The 22,907-nt window shown below is 36.0% G+C and overlaps 1 protein-coding gene across 1 annotated transcript in view; it reads left to right on the forward strand.

The window, feature by feature from the left end:
* LOC149573276 (gamma-glutamyl hydrolase 1-like) overlaps positions 1–22,907 on the forward strand; it is a 168,311-nt gene that overhangs the window by 26,329 nt on the left and 119,075 nt on the right. The window contains exons 2-4 of the mRNA XM_089814487.1: positions 16,543–16,629; positions 16,929–17,018; positions 17,380–17,474. Of these exons, the coding sequence (XP_089670613.1) occupies positions 16,543–16,629; positions 16,929–17,018; positions 17,380–17,474 (272 nt within the window). The remainder of the gene's footprint in view (positions 1–16,542; positions 16,630–16,928; positions 17,019–17,379; positions 17,475–22,907) is intronic.

Consider the following 22,907-nt stretch of genomic DNA (forward strand, 5'->3'; position numbering starts at 1 on the left):
GGAACATAAGCATCTCAAGTATAAGAACATTTATGTTACTTCTGTAGTAATATATACAGATTTTGAAGAAAATGGAATTCATTGGCTTCAGTGGTTAAACCTGCAAACAAAATTGTGCATGTGTCAAGCCTTATATTGAAATCTGGTAAGAAATTTTACACTCCTTTATCCATGAATTGACAGTGACACCCGACTATGGGATTAGCAATTCCATCTCTAAATATGATACTTGAGCATTTTTCTGTATGGATACATCCATACGTGTTAGAATGATCAGAGAGTCGATCGTTGTAGCATGTATGTATATATTCATATGCCAATGGTGCCATATGGATGCCATTATATAAATATATATCCGTGATCAATCACAGTTTGTAGATGCATGATGCAGTCATGTAGATGAGCATGGATGCATGAATGTGTATACTCATTTATGTATGTATATGCATGTATACGTGTATATGGCTGAGCATGGGTGCATGTGTCTACATATATGCATGTGTATATATGTGGACGTGTATGTATACGAGTATGCTTGGATATTGGTAAGTAGATGCATGGGTACAATAAGTGTTATCCTTTCCGTCGAACAAATTTTCCTTCTTTGTGAAGAATGTAGGTTCTATAATAGCATATTTCTTCATCCAACACATGGCCAAACAATCATTATTCATTTTCAATCCACTAAATTGACAAAGACATGCATATTAACCAAAGTAACGAGAATTGGAATCGGATCGGAATTGGCAAGGCCGAATCGAATTGCGAATCGGCTGTGAATCGAAATCGAATCTGGCACAAATGGACAAATTAAAAAAACCCTTGAAATTTAGAAATTTTAACAATTTAAAACTTATTTCATGCGCCCTTTATTAACTTAAGCACACTATAACATCATCAATAGAAGCTAACATACATAGACAAGGAACATAAGTAGTAAATCCATCACATACGTTACACATAAAATGTAAATTATAGCTGAAATAAAAAGAAATCATAGGATCAAAATGTGTCAAATCATAGAATGTATGTAAGATGAAGATCCATAAGACATCAAATCATAAATGTATGTAAAATGAAGATCCATGAAACCTATGTCTATCAGTATTAGTAAACAAAATGAAAAAACAAGGCTCTATAGCTCAAGCCTCATCATCATTCTCAAGCTCAGTCGTAGCCTCACCCTCTCCCTCTAAGTATCCAGTCTTCCTTCCACTAAGGTGTCAAGGTAGGCCTTAGAAGACTGTTGAGCCATAGTGATGTAGGAGCATCCTGGGTTGACACATTATCCTGCTCATTTGTGTTCATTCTGCCAGTTGTTGTTGATTTACAGTCATTGCCGAGTTGCAACAATTGTTGAGTGCTAGTAATTTTGCAGTATAAGCCGAGTTGAAGTTATCCCACATCATATTAACACTCGGGTTAGCGTGTTATTCCATCTCACTCTGTAGTGTGTGTTGAGTTCCACACTGTGTGTCAAGCTATCCTTTATGTGCCGAGTGATCCTTCATGTGTCGAGTGTTCTTGTTGATGCCGAGTGTCAACATTTTGGACGAGTTTTCTACATTTTTGATGCGAGCTGACTTGCGAGATTGATTCCGATTGCGGCATTTTTGATTAGATCTTGTCTTGGGATGTGTGCAGACCATTTTAGGGTCGGCCTTTCTGTTTTGTAATGTTCTAGAATGTTCTGTAAGCCATTTTGGCAAGTATAAATAAGGTATTTACGCTTAGCGTTAGAGTGATTGTTGGAGTAGATTGGTAGAAATTTCGAAGGACTATACAAGTTTGATTCATATGTGTTTGGAAGTGCGAATGTGAAGTTGGATCTTGGCTCTAGAATGTATTTTGTTTCTGACCATGACCTAGAAGGCCTTACAGTAGGGCATGTATGCTGATCATTTGATGAATCAATAAAAGAATATTGTTCTCTCTCTCTCTCTCTCTCTCTCTCTCTCTATGTGGTGATGTTCTCTTTGTGTGTTTGCTTCCGTTGTGTTAACTTTGTAAGGTTGGTTTTGTATTGCTGAGTGTACCTTTGACCCTAGTCATTCTCCCCCTCCTTGCGTCCGGCAGTATCAGAGCTAGGTTTGTCCTTGTGAAGATTGGATCGTGTTGAACCCTAATTCGGATTTGGTTGTAGGGTTGCAGATCTGCAGATTTGACTTATAACTTGCAGAGGGTTACGATCTTGTAGGAACCTGATTTGTAAAGATGGTTCGAGATAGAGGAAATGCTAACAATGTTGTGTTAGATGCATTGAGACAAATTATAGCCAGATTAGATGCTGTGGAGACAACCCAAAAGAGAGGAGCACATCTTGATGATGTGAGTGATGATGAAGCGGTAGCACCAAACCCTAATCCGGAACCTAAAGAAGATCAAGATGAGGAAAGATTGTTGAGAGTATTGTCTAGGGCACATTCGAAGACTACTGTAGAAGTTGTTCCTTATGATGGAAAGTTGGATACCAATGCTTTGTTGGATTGGATCTCTAATATGGAGAAGTTCTTTGAGTATGAAAACACTCCTAATAATAGGAAGGTGAAACTTGCAGTTACTAGGCTGAATGGTCATGCTTCACTGTGGTGGGAGCATTTGCAAGCTGATAGACAAAGGAGAGGAAAAGAGAAGATCAAAACTTGGCCGAAAATGGTGAACAAGGTAAAGAACGAATTCCTTCCTGCTGATTACTGTTGTGAGGTTCTCACATCATCGCCCCAAAATTTTGGGGAGCCCCATTTTCTTGATCGCCTTGGCAATTTTTTTTGAAGTTGTCCAAAATTTTTTCGATTTAGAAAATTTTACACCTTGGATGCCTTTGGGCTAGAACAAATGGTTAGATTTGTTTTTCACCCAGTTTTAACTTGATTCTCCAGAACTGGTAATTTTATCCTTGGGCTGAACAAGTTTCAAAGAGCAACTTTTGGCGACGTAAAGTTACAAATTTTTGGGACTTAGAGGATTTATTTTGAAAATTGGATATAATGGTATAGACTTCATTTTCAAAATGAAATTTTTTAGATTTAATTGTTTTGGAAGATCTTGAATTTTTCGGTGAAAAAAGAAATTTTGCGAGAGAAATTAAATTGGAAAAGTTGATTTTGGAATGCTAGAAAAATGATTTATCTTGAATTTTTTAATTGCATTGCAAAATCAAAATGGACTTAATTGCAAAATTTTGCAATTGGTTAAAATAGCCTTGAAAATTTAAACAATATTTAAAGAGATTGGTAAATTAAAATTTAAAAATCGATTTTGGCTTGCTAAATCCGAGCGTAAATGATATTTTAATTACCAAAACATCATTAAATGAAATGTTTTACATCTTCAAAGCTTTCTTAATTTTATTTTGCAATTTTGGTCTTAACCGACAATTAAAAATGCAAATTTCACTAAGGCAAGATTAATTTTCTAGCTTGGCATTTAATTTTGGACCATGAATGGTAGCCTAATTTAGTTTTTTTGTCTCTCCTAGGGCTAGTTGGCCAGCCTAGAGGAGATATGGGAATGTGATATAAGAAGGCTTCTCCCCTCTCCCATTTCTCATTCCACCACAAGCCTCTCTTCTACTTGGCAATTTTGCAAGTAGCCTTCTATTTGGCGATTTTGGAGCAGATTCCTCTACTTTGTGATTTTCTTGGCAAGAGGTAGATGTTTTCTTGTGTTTGGCGATTTTCCCTTAGAAGAGAAGCTCTCTAAATTGGCGATTTTTCTTTTGGACGACAAATTCGGCCTTGGAATAATTGTTTTTGGGAAGCATTTTCTAAATTGGAGATTTTTATTAGGGTAGATCTATACTTCCTCTTGCTTTTGCGATTTGGTGGAGGACTGATTTTCTTGCAATGGATTGCAATTTTATACCAGATCTGGGCATTATTATTTGGTAGAGGATGCTTACTTGAATTCTGATTTTTGGCAAGGCGTGGGTAGTTTCAAAGAGCTTAGAATTTTGATTTTGCAAGGAGATTTGAATTTTCTTTAGAATCCGATCGAAACTTCAAAGAAGACCCGGCTATTGGTAAAGGTAAATTCAATTCATTCTAGAGCTGAAAGGTGCTTCTTAAGTAGATTTCACTCCTTGTTCTTGCTCGGTTTTGTTTCTTTTATATTCTTCTTGCATTCATCATCCACCACTTCATCATCCCATTTATAGGTTGAAGGTTGGAGAGATAAGTGTAGACTCCATGATAGGATATTTGGTGAGGCAGAAATATGCTAGACCACCCTAGGAATGAAGTCGGGAGATATAAGTGTAGTCCATCCTAAAGTAACGAAGAGACAAAAATAAGTGATAGTCCCACCTCTAGGTTGAAGATTGGAGATTAATGAGTATAGTGATGGGACTTGGTGAGGCAGAAATAAGTTAGAATCCATCGATAGAAAGAAGGTTGGAGATCGATAAGGGTATTCTATATCACTTCGAACAAAGAGGCAAAAATAAGTGTTTAGGATGGTAGATGTTAGTGTAGGCAAGAACCCAAAGTGAACGAACAACAAGAAAGACAAAGAGGACATGATGCCCAAGATCACTGTCTTCTCAAAAGTGAGGCGAATAACCACTACCAATATCGGTACAATAAACATGATACAGCTAAAGAACAGATTGAAGGAAGGACAATCCCCCATGGCAAAGAAGATATACAGGAGCAAAATTGTACATGCGGCGACCTTTCCTCCTACCTTGCCTTGTCCAGAATTAGTAATGGAATGTGCATCCAGGTTTGATTTGGTTAGCAAATCCATCATTTTTGATCAAGGGAAAAGAGTGTTCGCCAACATTGGCAGACAGGTGATCGAAGAAGCATTTAACATTCCCCAGTACAAAAGCATGACAGTAGTAATGATGGACTAGGCGGCTAAGTTATTTCAAGATAACCAAGAGGCTTATTTCATATATCTAAAGTAGGATTGGCTACACGAAGGAAAGAAGGGAGTCATCAGATCATCTAGGCTTACTGTGTCAGACTTCAAATCAGAATATGGCTATCCCATTGTGCTTCTCAACCAGATCATGGGCCTAGCTCAAGGTATGCAATTCGAAAACTGGATGTACTTCTTTATTGATGAAATTGAAAAAGGAAAAAGAAGATTTGATTGGGCTAGGATCATAAGCGAGAATCTAGAATTGCAACTTAGGACGGTGCAAAATCAAAAGCAATTCAATATGGCGACTTATTTGTTCTATTTGATTGTGAGGTTGTATGAAAATCCGAGACTTAAGGCCTTAGGAGAAATTGGCAATGGGCCGAGGCAACGTTTGGTGCATGAATGCTATCCATAGCTTCATTTGCACAACAACAAAGACTATAAAATATTTTGTGATGCCTTTGCCATGAAGACAATAAGGGTACTACAAGGGACACCTGCTAAGAGGCTCTCATTGGAAGCAGAAGCAAATATTAAGAAATGTGGGAGTTGGTTCATCTAGTTTCCACAATTCACATACATTAGAGTAGCAGGAAGCACAGTTTGTTTCAAGAGGCTTCCAAGGTACCCACCTGACAAGGTAGTTTTGATGGAGTTGGCTAGGCAACTTGAGCATTATGACAGAATAATGAAACTCAAAGGTGAGACAGGGATTACCTTCTTATTCAGAATTGATAGTGATAGTTGCCCCAATCTTGTCGCCTTTGCAGCTGCGGAGAAAGAATTGGAATAGTATCATTTAGGATGGTATAGAGCAAGACAAAGATTCAATCCTAATGGTCTTATCAAGGCATCTCATGTAAATACATTCAAACATGTTCCTACTATAGAAGATTTTTGGGCCAATGCATGAGATGAATTTCATGTGAGAAAGCTAGCTTTCTCAAGGTTGTCAGTGAACATGATGAGGGCAATCAGATGGAGAGGCCTTGATATTCCTGATCAACTGGAAGATTATGAAAATGTATTGAGAGAATATTATAATACAGTGGAGGGAACAGAGTTGAATTTAGTGGATTGGAATGATCACCGAGATCCTTCCTTGGAGGTAGTTACAAGAGCAGTTGATTTGCATACCGAGTTGTGGTACAATGGGAAGTTGAAGAAATTGCAAAGGGAAAGGGTACACCTTACTTATGAGAAGATGAAGCCAAAGGAAGGTCCAGTGGAGTCCATCGGACAAAGGGGTGAAGGAGGTAGCCAGCAGCAAGGAACAGTGAGAAGCAAGAAGAGAGGTTTGGAGGTTGAAAAGGGTAAAGAACATCAAGAACCTCCAACAAAGAGACAAAATGCAGCGCCATCAAGGGAAAGCATAATTGAGGCTAGAGGCCAAGAAGACAACACAAAAGAACAAAGGGCCGCGGTAGAGGCGAGCTTCGATTCAAAATCAAGTGGTTACAGTGATAGCACCGAGTACTCTCCTCTCTCAGAGAATTAGCGTGGAGATGATATGGCAGTTACTAGTGGAGAAGAAGATAGGTCGATTGATATCGAGAAAATAAGTTAGGTGCCCGAGGCTGTTGGTGATGATCGACTAATTGAACCAAATCCATATTTGGGGAGATGCATCGCACCACTATGTTTAAGGCAAATGCTTATGCCAAGAGGCAAGGTAGTAATTGCTCAAACAGTTGACATCCAAGGATTAATGGAAAAGGGTGATAGCGAGAACCATTAACAAATGGCAAAAACAGTGGCAAAGGTGAGTAGGAGCGATAGTGATGGTCATCGAAAGGTTCAGATTGCTATACCAATAGTCAACAAGGCCTTGGATGAGATTGCAGCTCAGGAATATGAAATAGTAGAGCATAACTTGGGAAGAAACACAGATGACATGGAATGTGAGGGGATCCAAGAAAATATAGTTTCAATCAGAGAAAGGTTGAGGAAGGCAAATGAAAGGATCATAAAGTTGGAGGCCGAGAACAAATATTGGAGAGACTGCCAGTCTATCCAATAGTTGCACCAGGTAGGGCTTCCTCAAGACAGCGGGAGCAACATAGAAGAGATATCGGCTCAGCTGAATGAAGTCAAGGATTGGATCCATGATACAATCCAAGACAGGCGAAATTTCTTGCCTTCCTTTATCTTGACATTTTGGTCATTAGTGACTGTTAGAGACAAATTCAGAATATTCGAAGTAGAGTGGAAGGATTTCCTTCCAATCAAGGATTTAGCCATTCCTAGGCTATAGACATTCATTAGGCTACCGGAAAAATATTTGGAAAGGGCCAAGTTGGTTGATGAAGGAGGATTGAGTACGGTTGAGTCTTGGTTTGTTGTCTTGACTACCAGATTGAGAACATTGCAGGAGATACAAAATGCGATTGCACAGCATCGCCTAGGTGTTGACACTTCCATTTCAACCATGATGAGTGATGTTGGGGCGACACTCGATTTGAAGATATCAAAGAGGAGAGCATCAATAAGATAGAGTTGGGATCAAGATTGGATGAGTTAGGGAAGGTTGCTATTAAGAAGAAATGTTTGGGCAGCTTTGCCTCCCTCAATGCCTTTATCGGATATGCCAAGGAATATGAGAAGGACCATGAGAAGACACTGCAACCAGCAAGCAACATGATGAATTCAGTTGAGCTCAAGATGAAACACACACCTTGTCCTCCCATGAAGGAAGTCAACGACAAGCTAGCCAAGTCCATTACTTTGGCTAAAAATATGAAAGAAAGGGGTAGAACTATATTAGAAGATCATTTGATGTAAGTCCAAATGGCAAATTCTCCTTTTTCTTGGGTAGGACAAGTGTCTAGTTCTGATTGGCTACCATTTTGGTGCCTTCTCATTGGTTGCCACTTTTCTTTTTTATTTCATTGGTCCATTGATGAGGTGGCGTCTTCTCATTGGTTGATGGGGTGGCAACCCTAATTAGGGTTTCTAGGATCCAATCTGGATCGTTGGTTTTGCCTCTTTACCTCTACTGTCGATTGTAAATTTTGGTCTCTACATAAGGCCATTTGCTCTCATTTCTAAAGGGTCGGTGAAAATTGTTGCTAAGATAATGCCAAAATCGCATTTCTTTCTCGTTGTTGTGACTTGCATGGTGATTAAGAACTTTTGGTGTTGTTGCATGGTTTCTACTTCCACTAGTTAGAATAAGATTTTCTTTGAAGTTGTTAAAATAGATTTCATTCAAGCTGCTAAGTAGAGATAAAAGTAGATGGATAGTTGCATGGTAGTGTTAGTGGATGTTTGATAGGGATCTATAACTAGGCTACTAGCATCTTAGTGGCTTGTTGAGAAGCCTTGTGTGGTAAACTAGTTCTTTTCCTTTGAATCATTGCATCTATGGAGGTAGAGCCGCCGATTAGCTTTCATTAGTTTCGATCCCCGTCCATTTGCTAATCTTTCCATTCATAGGAGTAGGAGTGGAATAGCAAGTAGTTTAGTAGTTGGAGTTTTGAAGAAGAAACTTAGGAAGGCGTAAGTCATAAGAATATTCACCCTCCATCACCATCACCTTCTCTATCAACATCATCTGGCATTCACACCGAATCACTATCACCATCATTCCACCAAAAGTCCAAGTTGTTCTCAAACAAATAGTGCAAGGCCGCCTACGTGATTACTAGCAAATCACATCGATATACTGAGTTAGTATCCATAGGTGTAAGTAACATTGGAGTTTTGCTTATGTCCGCATGAGTATCAACTTTTCAGGAGGGGAATTGAAGATTTGATATACCATATCAAGTGTTCAATTGCTATATGTTATATAGTGGTACAAATCCGACACTCAACAATTACCAAGTTAGCTTGTTGAGAAAGATGCAAAATTTGAGACAAAAAGACATGACTGTGAAAGAGTATACTGAGGAATTCTATAGATTGTACATTAGATTTGGACATGCGGATGATGATGTTGAGAAAATTGCAAGATATCTAAATGGATTGAGATTTGGAATTCAAGATGAAATAAGTTTTGTGAAATTGGAAAGTGTCGAAGAAGCATATCAATATGCCTTGAAAGATGAGGAGATTTTGACAAAGAAGGACGAACAAAGACAAAGAGGTAGAGGTGGTACATTCCAGAGAGACAAAGGTAGATCTTATGGTGAAGGTGGCAGATCTGATAGTTCTATGCAAGATAAAAGCAAATTTGAATGGAAAAATGATGACAAAGACAAGATTGAGTGGAAAGTTGGTAGTTTATACCGAGGAGGTACTGGTTCTTATCGAGGAAGAGGTAATTCTTATCCTAGAGGTGGTTTTCGTGGTAATTGTTTCAGATGTGGTAAAGAAGGGCATACATCTTTTGAATACAGATCTTCTGAAAGTGGGCAAGGTAATAGAAATGTTGTGATTCAAGGAGACATTGAGAGTTCACTAAGTGGACTTGAGGCTGGAGAAAATCTGATGGTGAGAAGAACCTTATGTAATAAGGGAAGTGATGAGGAACTTGTCCTTAGAAGAAGTCTTTTCAAGACCAGATGCAAGATGGCTGGAAATTGTTGCAAGGTGACCCTTGATAGTGGAAGTTCAACAAATTTGGCATTAGAAGAGCTGGTTACAAAGTTGCAGTTACAGAGGCAAAAACATCCCAAACCTTATCATGTTTCATGGATCAAAGATGAGCATAAGATATTGGTGAGCAATGCATCGTGAAGTTTAAGATTGGATATTACTTTGATGAAGTGTTGTGTCATATTTTGTTGGGTAGAGCTTGGCAAGATGATAGATATGCTGTACATGATGGAAGATTGAATCATTATACTCTTTGGGTGAATGGGAAAAAGCAAATATTGCTGCCTTTGATTGAAAGTTTAGATGAGGTTAAGTGTACTACTGTGAGAATTTGCATGGTTAATGGAAAGCAATTTGAAAAAGAAGTGAAGAGGTATTAATTTTTTTTTGCTATAGTTCCTAGAGGGCCAAGTATTGGTAGTAATGACCGGGTTGCAGAAGTTGGTAATGACCGAGTGATAGCAGATAGTGGTAGCCGAGTACTAGTAGAAATTATAGAATTGCTGAACGAGTATAAAGATATTGTTGCTGAGGATATTCCTGATGGTTTACTGCCAATGAGAAGTATAAGTCATTGTATGAATCTGATTCCTGGAGCTAGTTTGCTGAACAAAACACCATATAGATTGATGTTGTTGGTAAAATACCTACAGAGAATGAAGAACTTAATAGACAAGTGCATGAATTGCTGCAGAAGGGATTAATCAGAGAAAGTTTGAATCCATGTGCTGTATTTGTAATAGCACCTAAGAAGAATGGAGAATAGAGACTGTGTACTGATTCTAGAGATATTAACAAGATCACAGTGAAATATAGGTTTCCTATGGCGAGGATGGATGACATAATGGATTGTTTGAGTGGAGCAAAGTATTTTACCAAGATTGATTTGAAGAGTGGCTATCATCAGATCAAAATCAGAGAAGGTGATGAATGAAAGACTACTTTCAAGACAAAAGATGGTTTGTATGAATGGTTGGTTATGTCTTTTGGTTTGACTAATGCACCTAGTACTTTCATGAGGTTGATGAATGAAGTTTTGAAAAGATTCTTAGGTAATTTTGTGATTGTTTATTTGGATGATATTTTGATATTCAGTAAGACTAAGGAAGAATACTTTGAACTTGTTAGACAAGTATTGCAAAGATTGAAAGAGGAAAAGTTGATGATTAATCTGAAAAAGCGTTCTTTTATGCAAGAGGAGATTGTGTATTTGGGATTTGTGATTTCAGTTGATGGTTTGAGAATGGATCCAAAGAAGGTTAAAGCAATTTTGGAATGGCCTACACCTGAGAATGTGGGTGAGGTAAGATCATTTTATGGTTTCGCTAGTTTTTACAAAAAGTTTATAAAGAATTTTAGTGTTGTTTGTAATGCTATGAATGAGACAATGAGAGGAGATAAAAAGGAATTCAAGTGGATACATGGAGCTGATAAGAGTTTTGAGACTTTGAAACAAAAGGTTGCTAAGTTACTTGTATAGGCCTTGCCTAATTTCAATAAGGTATTTCAAGTTGAATGTGATGCAAGTGGTAGTGCAATAGGAGCTGTATTAAGTCAAGAAGGTAAACCTGCTACTTTCTTTAGTGAGAAGTTGAATGATGCAAAAATGAAGTATTCTGTATATGATCAAGAGTTTTATGCTATTATTTAAGCATTGAAGAAGTGGAGACATTATTTGATTCCTAAAGAGTTTGTGTTGTATACTGATTATAAAGCTTTACATTACTTGAGAATTCAACATAAATTGAATCGGAGACATATGAAGTGGGTTGAGTATTTGTAGAGTTTTATATTTGTGATTAAGCATAAGAGTGGAGTTACTAATAGAGTTGTTGATGCATTGAGTAGAAGACGTTCTTTGTTGACTAAAATGAAGGTTGAAGTTCTTGGTTTTGATGAAATGAAAGAGTTGTATGATACTGATCTTGATTTTTCTGAGGCATGTAGAGCACCAAATCTGATAGATCACATGAGTAAGTATGATAAATATTTTATTCAAGAAGGTATGTTCTTCAAAGGTATTCAATTGTGTATCCCTAGAAGTTCTAGGAGAGTTAATCTAATTAAGAAAAAACATAGTGGTGGATTGGCTGGACATTTTGGAATTGATAGGACATTGAGTTTGCTGAAGGAAAAGTATTATTGGCCATAGATGTATAAGGATGTTCAGAAAATTTGTGAAGAGTTGTGGAGTTTGTCAAGTTGCAAAAGGAGTAAGTCAGAATACTGAATTTTATATACCTATTTTTATTCCTGAGAAACCTTGGAGTGACATTAGTATGGATTTTGTTCTTGGATTGCTTAAAACAACAAAGGGGTATTATTCTATATTTGTTGTTGTGGATAGATTTTTTAAAATGGCTCATTTTATACCATGTAAGAAGACATCAGATGCTGAGCATGTTGTTGAACTTTTTTTCAAAGAGATTATTAGATTGCATGGATTACCAAGAAGTATTATTTCTGATAGAGCCAGTAAGTTTGTTAGGTATTTTTGAAAGACTTTGTAGAAGAAGATGGGTACTGAGCTGAAGTTTAGTTTTACATTCCATCCATAGACTGATGGACAGATAGAGGTTGTGAATAAAAGCTTGAGTAATTTGCTAAGATGCTTAGTTGGAGATGAAACACATAATTGAGAGATGGTATTGGCACAAGCTGAGTTTACATATAATAATTCTGTGAATAGGAGTACAGTGAAGACACCTTCTGAGATTGTTATTGGAATGAAGCCTAGAGGAGTATCAGATTTAAGGGATGTTGTTGGTGAAGAGAAGAGAAGTGCTGCAGGAGAAGAATTAGCTGATTTTATGGAGTCTTTGCATAAGGAAGTGAAGATGAAGTTGGAACAAAGTAATCAAAAGTACAAGGAGAATGCTGATAAGCCTAGAAGACATCATCTTTTTGAAGTTGGTGATGAGGTGATGGTTCATTTGAAGAAAGACAGATTTCTTGCTAGAACATACAGTAAGTTTAAGATGAAGAAGTTTGGACCTTGTAAGATCTTGAAGAAGTTTGACAGTGGAAATGCTTATGAAGTTGAGTTACCTGATGACATGGATATATCTCCTATATTCAATGTCAATGATCTGTATAAGTATCATGAGTCGGATGATGAAGTTGCTGTACTTGATGATTATCCTAAGAAGCGGATTGAAGAGGTTGAACAAATATTGGATCAGAGAGTTGGTAAAAGCACAAGAGGAAAAGAGTACTATGAATATTTGGTAAAGTGGAAGAATAGACCAGTTGAAGATGCTACATGGATTTCTCAGTCTGAGTTGGATTCAGCTTAGGCCGTGACACTTGAATGATTCAGAAGAATCATTTCTTTCTACCCTAGTTGTTTGATGCAGGAGCATCCTGGGTTGATGTATTATCTTGCTCATTTGTGTTCATTCTGGCAGTTGTTGCCAAGTTATAGTCATTGCCGAGCAAAGTAACAAGAATCGGAATCGGATCGGAATCGGCAAGGCCGAATCAAATCGTGAATCGGCCATGAATCGGAATTGAATCGGCCATGAATCGGAAAATTTAAAAAACCCTTGAAATTTAGTGAGTAACTTATTTCATAAACCCTTTATCGCTGATTCGATTCACCGATTCACAAAAAATCGTTTGGCTTGAATCGAATCGCCGAATCGCGTGAATCGCATGAATCGCCGTGATTCTTGGAACTATGTTGCCGAGTTGTAGCAATTGTTGAGTGCCAGTAATTTTGTAGTATAAGCCGAGTCATAGTTATTCCATGTCATGTTAACACTCGGGTTAGCGTGTTATCCTATCTCACTCTGCAGTGTGTGCAGAGTTCCACAGTGTGTGTCGAGCTATCCTTCATGTGCCGAGTGATCCTTCATGTGCCGAGTGTTCCTATTGATGCCAAGTGTCAACATTGTGGATGAATTTTCTACAATTTTGATGCGAGCCAACTTGTGGGATTAATTTCGATCGTGATGTTTATGATTAGATCTTGTCTTGAGATGTGTGCAGACCATTTTGGGGTCGACCTTTTTGTTTTATAGTGTTCTAGAATGTTCTATAAGCTGTTTTGACAAGTATAAATAGGGTATTTAGGCTTAGAACAATTCTTGGAGTAGATTGGTAGAGATTTCAGAGGACTGTACAAGTTTGATGCATGTGTTTGGAAGTGCGAATGTGAAGTTGGATCTTGGATTTGGAATGTATTTTGTTTCTGGCCGTAACCCAGAAGGCTTCACAGCTGGGCATGTATGTTGATCATTTGATGAATCAATAAAAGAATATTGTTCTCTCTCTGTTGTGCTGTTCTCTTTGTGTGTTTGCTTTCATTGTGTTAACTCTGCAAGGTTGGTTTTGTATTGTTGGGTGTGCCTTTGGCCCTAGTTATTCTCCCCCTCCTTGCGTCACATAGCATCCGCATGTAAGATGGGCTCATGAACAACATCACTAGAGCCTATGTCTATGTGTGCGCGTGCGCATCTACCAGTGCCTAAACGTGCTCTAGCCACCTCTTCAAATAAGACCTGATAGTTTCAAACTAATAAACAAAACAACAAAGCCTATTTTGCGATTTAGTAAAACTAAAAAACATTCAACATTTGCAAATGAAAACTAAAAAAAATAACAAAAAATAAATAATACATTAACATACAAAAAAAATCAACACTTCTTGCAAATGAGTTAAGCAGTGTTGCTATTGACTCCTTAATACTCCCAATGCAATCTTATGGCCTCCCCAAATGGATTTTTGGTCTCTTTGGTGCTCTTCCTTCTTGCTGGTTACAAAAGTTTAATTTCTCTTTTCTCTTCTTCTCTCTCACTTTTCCTCTCTTCTTCTCATGCTAAACAATTAGAATGCCCTTTAGAATTAAAACAAAGAGGAAGGGCAAAAAAATATTAAAAAAATATGCGTTTTAAAAAAAAATTGACTTGACTTTTTATCAACCCATGTGGGCTGATTTTTCGCAATTCATGGCGATGAAATCACCGATCTAGTTCAATGATCCAAAAAAAATTCAGGAAGTCCGAATCGAATCGCCAAACCGGCGATTCATGCAATTTCTGGGCAATTCTCATTACTATGATATTAACACTCTTGAACTACATGGTCTCTCTTTCTGCAATTGAAGCAAACAATAGAAAAATTGACTTTGGCATGCCTTCTTGGATGCTTGTTTCTTCTCATTGAATTCCTCTATGGGATGTCCTTAAACTTGTGTAAGGAAATAGAGAGCATAAAAGGGTTCTTTTGAGGGACTTCAAGACAACAAGTTCTGAAGTGAGACTTAAACGTAACAATACAAACTCTCTTAGGAAGGATTTGATTTATTGACAAGAGAACAAGATGAAATATGTATGTAGCTTAACTTAACCAGATGAATATGAATCATGAAGCCAAGGCATGAAGACAAGAATAAACAATCCCTTAGCTTGAATTATCTAAGCAATCATAAAAATTAAAAGCAAGGCCATTGAAGCATGTGGAGAACAAGAATGAACCTAGTAGATGCACATATATATCTATAGATTCTAGAACATAAAGTTAATGAACTTAAGACCTTAAGGATATTACATAGGCACTAGAGTGTATTGTCTGCACAAACCAATCTATCAGTACTTAGATAGTTTGTTGTATTGCTTAGACCATTGTGGCAAGGCAATTGGTTTTGCTGTTGAATACCTTGTTGTCAATTCTTCAATAAGAACACAGCATTTATTCTTTTGGTCACATCTTTTAGATAATTCACTCAATATTACTAGCTCAATTTTCTAAGGCACTGTTTGTGATCGCTTCCTCAATTTGGACAAGAATTTAAAGATTGTACCCCACTCACCTAGTGGTCTTGTTGCTTCTTCTTGCATCATGTAGAAGAATTCCATAGAGTCATAAGCATCATCTACCCTTTCTATTTATTAGCATACTACAGCAAGCTAATTTAGGGTACAACATAATCATTACAGCTTGAGATATTATCTTATTAGTCAAGCTTTGTGCTCACAATGAAAATGACTTATAAACTATAAACACATGTTCAAATATCACTATAAAACACAAGTTCAAATATCACCATAAAACACAAGTTCAAATATCACCAATTTATCATTGAGGAACAAATGACTTTGCTTGGTGGCCAACTCAATTATTTTCTTTTTCGCTTGATCACCCTCATAATAGGATAAGAGCTTCATGGGGTATTAGTTAGTTACACAACCATTTCTAGAGGTCATAAATAGTCTTTGGTGTTGGGTTTTAGCCATGCATAGCAATTTGGTATCATCTCCGCTTAGCCATCCCTATACTTTACACTTCACACACATTTGCATATTCCTAGAAGGCTCAAAATTTAGACATAAATTGGACTGTGCATAGTCTTGGGAGGGCTACAACCACTGCATTGTGACCAAACACATATAAACTAGGAAATTTGATTACAGCCAACACATCCCTCTACAATGGTGGTGATACTCATTTAGCATTAAACAGTGATAAACATCATTTGGCTACAACTAAGATGATTACTCTGGATACAAATTAGCATGGAGCTATGCTCTCCACTTAGTGGTGGCTACCGCACTTATTTTTATGTAATCAGTTAGTGGTTTAGATTCTTGAGCTTGACTGTGACCATTGACTATTTTTGAGTTTTGAAAAGATAGCGGTTAATTTAGCATATATTGTAACACATTTAAGTTTTGAATCATCAATTAGTTGTAGCATTTTCTCATCTTTAAAAATTATCTACATGTAAAACATTGATCTTATGGTAACTTTAATTTTTATTTTTCTATAATCTTTATATTTTCATTATGCTTTGCATTGATACACCTAGGCCATACCAGACTTGGGGTTTGAAGGAAACCTATTGTACCCATACTTATCTGCAAGCTCCACCTGTAACTTATTTTTGATATCTCAAGGTAGAGTTTGTGTTAATAAACATTAATACAAATTGGTTATGTTGTTAAGGATGCACAATCTTAGGTAAATCTATTTCAGTTCACTAAAGAGTTTTTTGTTGGTGTAAATATTCAAACTTATGATATCTTGACCACTAAACTTGAGCTTTTAAAACATGCAACAAAGAATATTTGAGATTCTAAATCATTTTGCATGGTATTAGATTTTAACTATACATTTATTTTGTTCTTTACCAGAAATTTCGAGTAGTGAATGGTCTTATATTCACTGGCGGGAGTGCTAAATTTGGTCCTTATCATCAGACAATTAAAAAGCTTTTTCAGGTATGAAAAGTGTTATCTTGGATGTGTTTGCTATCTCCATTGTAGTTTGTCCTTGAGAAAGTCCCTTATGAGATTGATTGTGTTTTCAACTTCCCCATAGTCTCTTACACCTTTGATATATTTTTTAAAGCTTTTATACCTTGTGTTGTGTTTTTAACTTCACCACATACCTTGAAAGTTCTCTTAAACAAATAGGAATTAATATGATCAACTTCTTTAATGTTATTAAAAAGTACCAGCATTTCTACTTTGTGTTTTGATCTGTATTTTTAAATAACAAATCATTATTTCTGCTGCAGAGAGCTATTGAAGAAAATGATAATGGGGAATACTTCCCTGTGTATGCTGTTTGTTTAGGTTTTGAAATTCTCAGCATGGTTATTAGCCAGGTGAAGCTCTATCATTGTGCCTACAGATTAAATTAAATTATTTTCAGAACTAATTGAAATTAAGAATGTGTTGGGTGATGTGGTAGGAAATGTTAACCAGGAAATCAGACTGAATTTTTGTTGAGTAGCTAATTTGCATATAGATGTAGGGAGGGAAAAATTTAGTAATGCGGGAAAAGGAAAAATTGCTGGGCAGATCTAGCTTCAGTGATTCTGTTCATTAAAGATCATCAGTTTACTTCTTCTCACTGTATTATTTTAATGTTGCCCATGAATTTCCTTTCAATATTGCTATTATTTTGTATAAGTTTTGTTTTGGTTATTTTCTTTGGTTTATCATGAAATAGATCTGTACATGCAGGATCTAGACATTTTAGAACGTTTTGATGCAGTGAACTCTCCATCAACCCTAATCTTTGAAAGTGGGACTGCAAAGAACAGCAGCATATTCAAATGGTAAATAGATTTTTCCATTTTATCCATGATAATATAGGAAGTATTTATCATTTCTATTGTCATATACATAGATGGAAAACTCTCACTCGGCAAAAACTCGCCAATCCCAGCATATTCAAATGGTAAATAGATTTTTCCATTTTATCCATGATAATATAGGAAGTATTTATCATTTCTATTGTCATATACATAGATGGAAAACTCTCACTTGGCAAAATCTCGCTAATCCCCCAAAAAAGATCGGGAAAATTCTACTAGCTTTTAAAAAAACTCAGGGAAAAACTAGGGAACCTAAAAAACAACTTAAATTTAATTAAAATTACATTTTTGTTTTTGCAAAATTCAACAAGAAGATGCATCCAATGAGTTAATTAAAGAGAACACAAAAGAAAAAAGCAGAGTTTAGATGTATATAAATTTAAAGTGGGTACAAAATTGCATTCTCATGCAATATGCTGATGGTGGGAAGCCAAATAGTAAATAGATTCTATAAAACTAGAAGTAAATACATCATTACAGTCACATCCTCCTCTTCCCAGCTCTACTAGCATAAAAAAGAGAGGGTCTAGTCTTGTAAGAGGAACCTTGCATTAGGAGTCATTGTGCCTCCTCGCTCGATATCCCTACGGACTCACTCTCCATCCTGGATGTATCTCATTCTGCCTTTGGCATTGGGATTGACTCCTCGTCTAACTCCTCATTGTCCTCCTCAATGTCATCTAATGTGAAATCCAATCTACCCCCCTCCTCCATGACTTGCCTCTCCAAATCAGCAATGTCATCCTCTAAAAACAATGGAACCTGCTCTTGTGCCATCCAATCAGAATAAGGATCTATGTCGTCCAATTCAAGTGGATTAAGTACTGCTCCCTTTGCCTTTTTTATGTGCAACTTAAGATTATATTGCACATAAACAAGGTCATTGAGGCGTTTCTAAGTTAATTTGTTTATCTTCTTTGTGTGGATAGACTCAAATAAGCTCCATTTGTGCTCACAATGGGATGACCTACAAGGCTGGCACAAGATTCTGAGAGAAAATTGCTTTGGATTGGGCGTATTGCCACCCCAACTTTGCCACTAGGCATTGACAAAATAAAATATTAAGAAGTTATAAAGCAATGAGAAAAGTGAAAACATAACTTATCAAATGGAAAAATTGCAAATGTTTTAAAATTGTACGGTTTACCTGGGGGTTTGAGTGCCTCTTGCTCTCTTTTCTAGCTTAGAAGAGAACATTTAACCCTTTGATTCCACATAGATTTGTGGTTCGGCCACAAAAAGGTCTCTTTGTGCAATATTGGATAGCATCCTCTCAATGCATACAAGGAGGCCCTCCATGTAACTCTACATTAGGATCTGAAAATGAATCATCATGCCTAAAACAACTAGAAAGTGAAATCAAGTCTTAGTACACAACCTAAAAAAAAAAAGTGAAATGAAGTCTTAGTAAAATTTGAAGAAGGATCATAGTATCTGAAATGGGGTTGAAGTAGCTTGCTGCATGAATGTAATGTCCTCTTCTAGCCTATCTCAAAGTTAGGAACAATTAACTTGAACTCTTTATCTTTATGATGGGATGCCATGCTTGATACTACTACGAGCTTATGTAATTCATAGTGTAACGTTAAATTATTGGTTTGTTGATTTATTTTGTGCAATCTAGAATAAACTGTTATATCTAATATAATAGCATAGTGTCTGTAACACTGAAGTTATCTCTGGTCTTTCCTTTTATTGATATAATTGGTTAATACCAGATTATACTTTAGATAATGCCACTGTAACAGATATGCTATAATGTCCCTGCTTTCTTGGATTGGAAGTAATGTGCTTACAACCTTATCACTATATAGGTTCTTCTCTTCTCTTGGGAAAAAGTTATTTTAATTCCGTTGACTTTGTCGCTATTGTCTTATATCTCTACTATCAACTATGCTTATAATATTGTCTCTATTTGTTGTTTGTAATAAGATTGAACTGTTCTTATTCATTCAGTGCTTGATATGTTCCTCTTTGCTGTGGGGTACTGAGGATATGTTTAGTTTCTGTTTTGAACCCAATGGAAGTTGCTTGTATATATTCACAATCTCTGCTTGCTGTTGGATGCTATAATTTAATACATCTGCTATGGTGCTTATTGTGTCATTACTTCTTCTCTTCTCACTATCTACAAATGGTGTCGCCTATGGTGTGATGTGATTGACTTTACCGCTTTCCTCTTAGCAGTCTTACTAATTTCCTTACTCGATCCTCTGAGATACTTATCATTTTTTTTTTGGTTTGATTTTGGAATTTATTTGTGGTGAGATATATCCTCGATTTTTTTGCTGACTGTATTGTTTTTAGTTTGGCGACTATTACTTATCCGACGCCCTTTCCTGTGAGCTACTGTATGTCCATGCTATCATGGTTGGTGTACTGTATTATTTGTTTTCTTCTTGTTGTATTATCTCTTGGTCTCCCCCATTATTCTCTATTTGCTGACTGTAATTTTCTTAGCAAAGAGTTAAAAGTATGTGTTGAGTGGATTGTATATCTTAGGTATATCTTATCGCTTTTCTCTTTTGTACCCCTGATCATTATCATCCCTAATATGATTAGATGTCAATTAAACTAGAAAATAGGAAATTGTTCACTAACTTCTATTCCCTCCTGACTCAGATGCTAAGTGTCTCAATAGATCCTTTCGTTATCTTCTATGAGGTCCCCATAATGCTCAGCTTGATTTTCTTTCTATATGTTCAATGATAGTAGAGACACCCTTTCGAAAGGTTGTGTTAGTTCATTTGATAACTCATGATTTATAAATTATAGTATACTTTTCAAAACACAATTTCCTAAATTTATATTTAGAATAACATTTTGTTATATATTTCAGATATATATTGTACATCAATATTTTAAATTTATTATGTCTTTATTAGAATATTATTATTATTATTTTTTGATCGGTAAACAGCCGAAGCCTAGATTAATTATTATTATTTATTACAATATATTATTTTTATGTGTTAAGCAAATTTGAACCCAAGACCTCCCACATAAGAGGCTCACAAGTTACCATTGTGTTATAGGCTCTTGCCTTATTAGAATATTATTATTTATTCACACTATATTATATTATATTATTTATTAATTTATTCTTTTATTGTGTTATTGTATTCATCATATAAATTATATTATAATCATATAATAGATGATATGTTTATATTGACCAATATATATTATATAATATTATTTTCCTTATATTTATAATATACACATAATAATAAATTATATTATAATTTATTATTATTTATTCTGTTATAAATTTATTTTTAATTAATTATTAAATCTTATAATTATGGGGTTGTAACAAAGAATGGGTTGGTGGAGCTGCTTGTTCCACCTCCTATCAATTATTTCCCAAATTGGATCAAATTTGAATTTGTCCCCCTTATAGTAATTTCTGACAAACTCTTTGGTCCTATCCATGGCCTCATAAAGACATCCTATTGGGGTTTGTTTCCCATCAACTAAGCACATAACCCTAACTAGGGTTTAGACACCTACAATTGAAATTTGAAAAATACAAATTACGTTACAAAAATATTAATTAATGAAGTTACTAACATAGTAAGTTACAAATTAATAATGAGAGACTTGAATCAAGAATAATTAAAATAATAATGTTTTGAAGTTACCTTTACAATCTCCATAGTCCTGTTGAAAACAAATTGGTCAAAGACAATGCGTGCTACAACCTCTCCATCAAACTTCTTTGAATAAGGTGATTCTTGCCATTGTGGACTCGCAAACATTTGTTTCAAAGGAGACATTGTTTTGATAATTCTTTGCAACATCAAAAAAACTGTTGCAAACGGGTCTTACCAAATCTTTCTCTCTAGTGAAGTGTCTCATCAAATTTAGAACCCAAGGGTGATTATAGATATACTTGCTGATTCACCTTGCATCTTCCACAACTAGAGTCACCTAATCAAGTTTTCCTATGTCCTCAAAGAGAAGGTCAAGGGCATGTGCTGCATAAGGTGACCAAAAAAGAGTGGGGTGTCTCTCTTGGAGGATTCTACCTGGCATATTAGTAAAAACTCAATAATTACTTTCCAATTTTCCATATTTTACTTCAAAGATAAATTAAATAATTACTATCACTTTATATATTATGATAATCATATGCAACATAAAAAATTATAATTACTTGCTACCACATATGCTGCCGCATAATCGGTTATGATTTGCACCATATTCTGTACTCCTACCTCCATGACAAAATTCTCCAACATTAATGCCAATGTGTTTGCATTTTCACCTTATTGGAGGCATGAACATATTTCCAAAATACTAAATCATCTTTGCAAACAACCAAAACATTAATAATGGTTCTATTCTTCCCATCTATCCACCCATCAAATAGAATGGTGCAACTGTATTTCCTCCACTCTTTTTTTGTTTTTCCACCATTGCTCTTGACCTATCTAGCGTATTTATAAGCAACCTACAAAATCAAAGTGAAATCAAGTCTTAGTACACAATTTTGATTTAATAAACAGGAAACAAGAATTAAACTATAAAAATGAACTCAAGTGGATTTTGATTATTTACTTACTCTCCACTCAAATCCTTACGAGAAGGGGCCTTATATTCTTTCCTTGAAATTGTCATTGCGGTCACCAAATTTAACCAATAAGGACTATCAGCCACATTGATTGGGATATTGTTGAAAAACCAAAAATTTGCACATGCAATATTAGTTTTCTCATGCACCTCCTTGTTCCATCTAGTCACCTCTAATGATGGTTGTGTGTTCCTAGGGACAAAATAGGTGCCTATCCTTGATGTTGAATGGTGGTGAAGAACAAGGTACTCTAATAGAGGAAGTAGAAGCGGTAAAGGAGGCACTTTGTTTGCAGATTTGCGGACCACGAAGAGAGCCCACTATGTTCTCAAGGATGCTTCTTCTTCAATGTCAATAGGAGCACATTAAGTTTCAGCTATGGCTTCCCTCATAGCTAATCTTCCCCTCCATATTCAGCTTTCTCTCTTCCTCGACTGCAAGTAGGGCATTAATAAATCTTTTTATTTCTGCTTGTCATATGGAATTGAATCATGTTTCCTAATGCTTGCAAGTTGGCATTTGAGGTAGTTTATGCTTCTAGAAATTACTCTTTGACATCTTATGTATATCACCTTCCTAGGCTCATCTCGAGCTTCATAGGCACACCTCGATGCCTTATCTCTTGCATTTTTAGGCTGGGTGCCTTTATATCCAGAAGGGCATGGTGTAAGTGGCACACTTCTTTTGGACTTCTTTTGAATTTGCCATGCTTATTTGATGGTTAACTACTGCCCTACACAGAAATTTAAAACACTAATTAAAATTTTTAGAAAAAGAATTAACCAAAGTTAGAAATAGAAACTATATAAATTAGTTTG

The sequence above is a fragment of the Cupressus sempervirens genome, chromosome 2 (genome assembly GCF_028749045.1).
Source record: "Cupressus sempervirens isolate cs-2001-9-10 chromosome 2, ASM2874904v1, whole genome shotgun sequence".
Taxonomy (NCBI): Eukaryota; Viridiplantae; Streptophyta; class Pinopsida; order Cupressales; family Cupressaceae; genus Cupressus; species Cupressus sempervirens.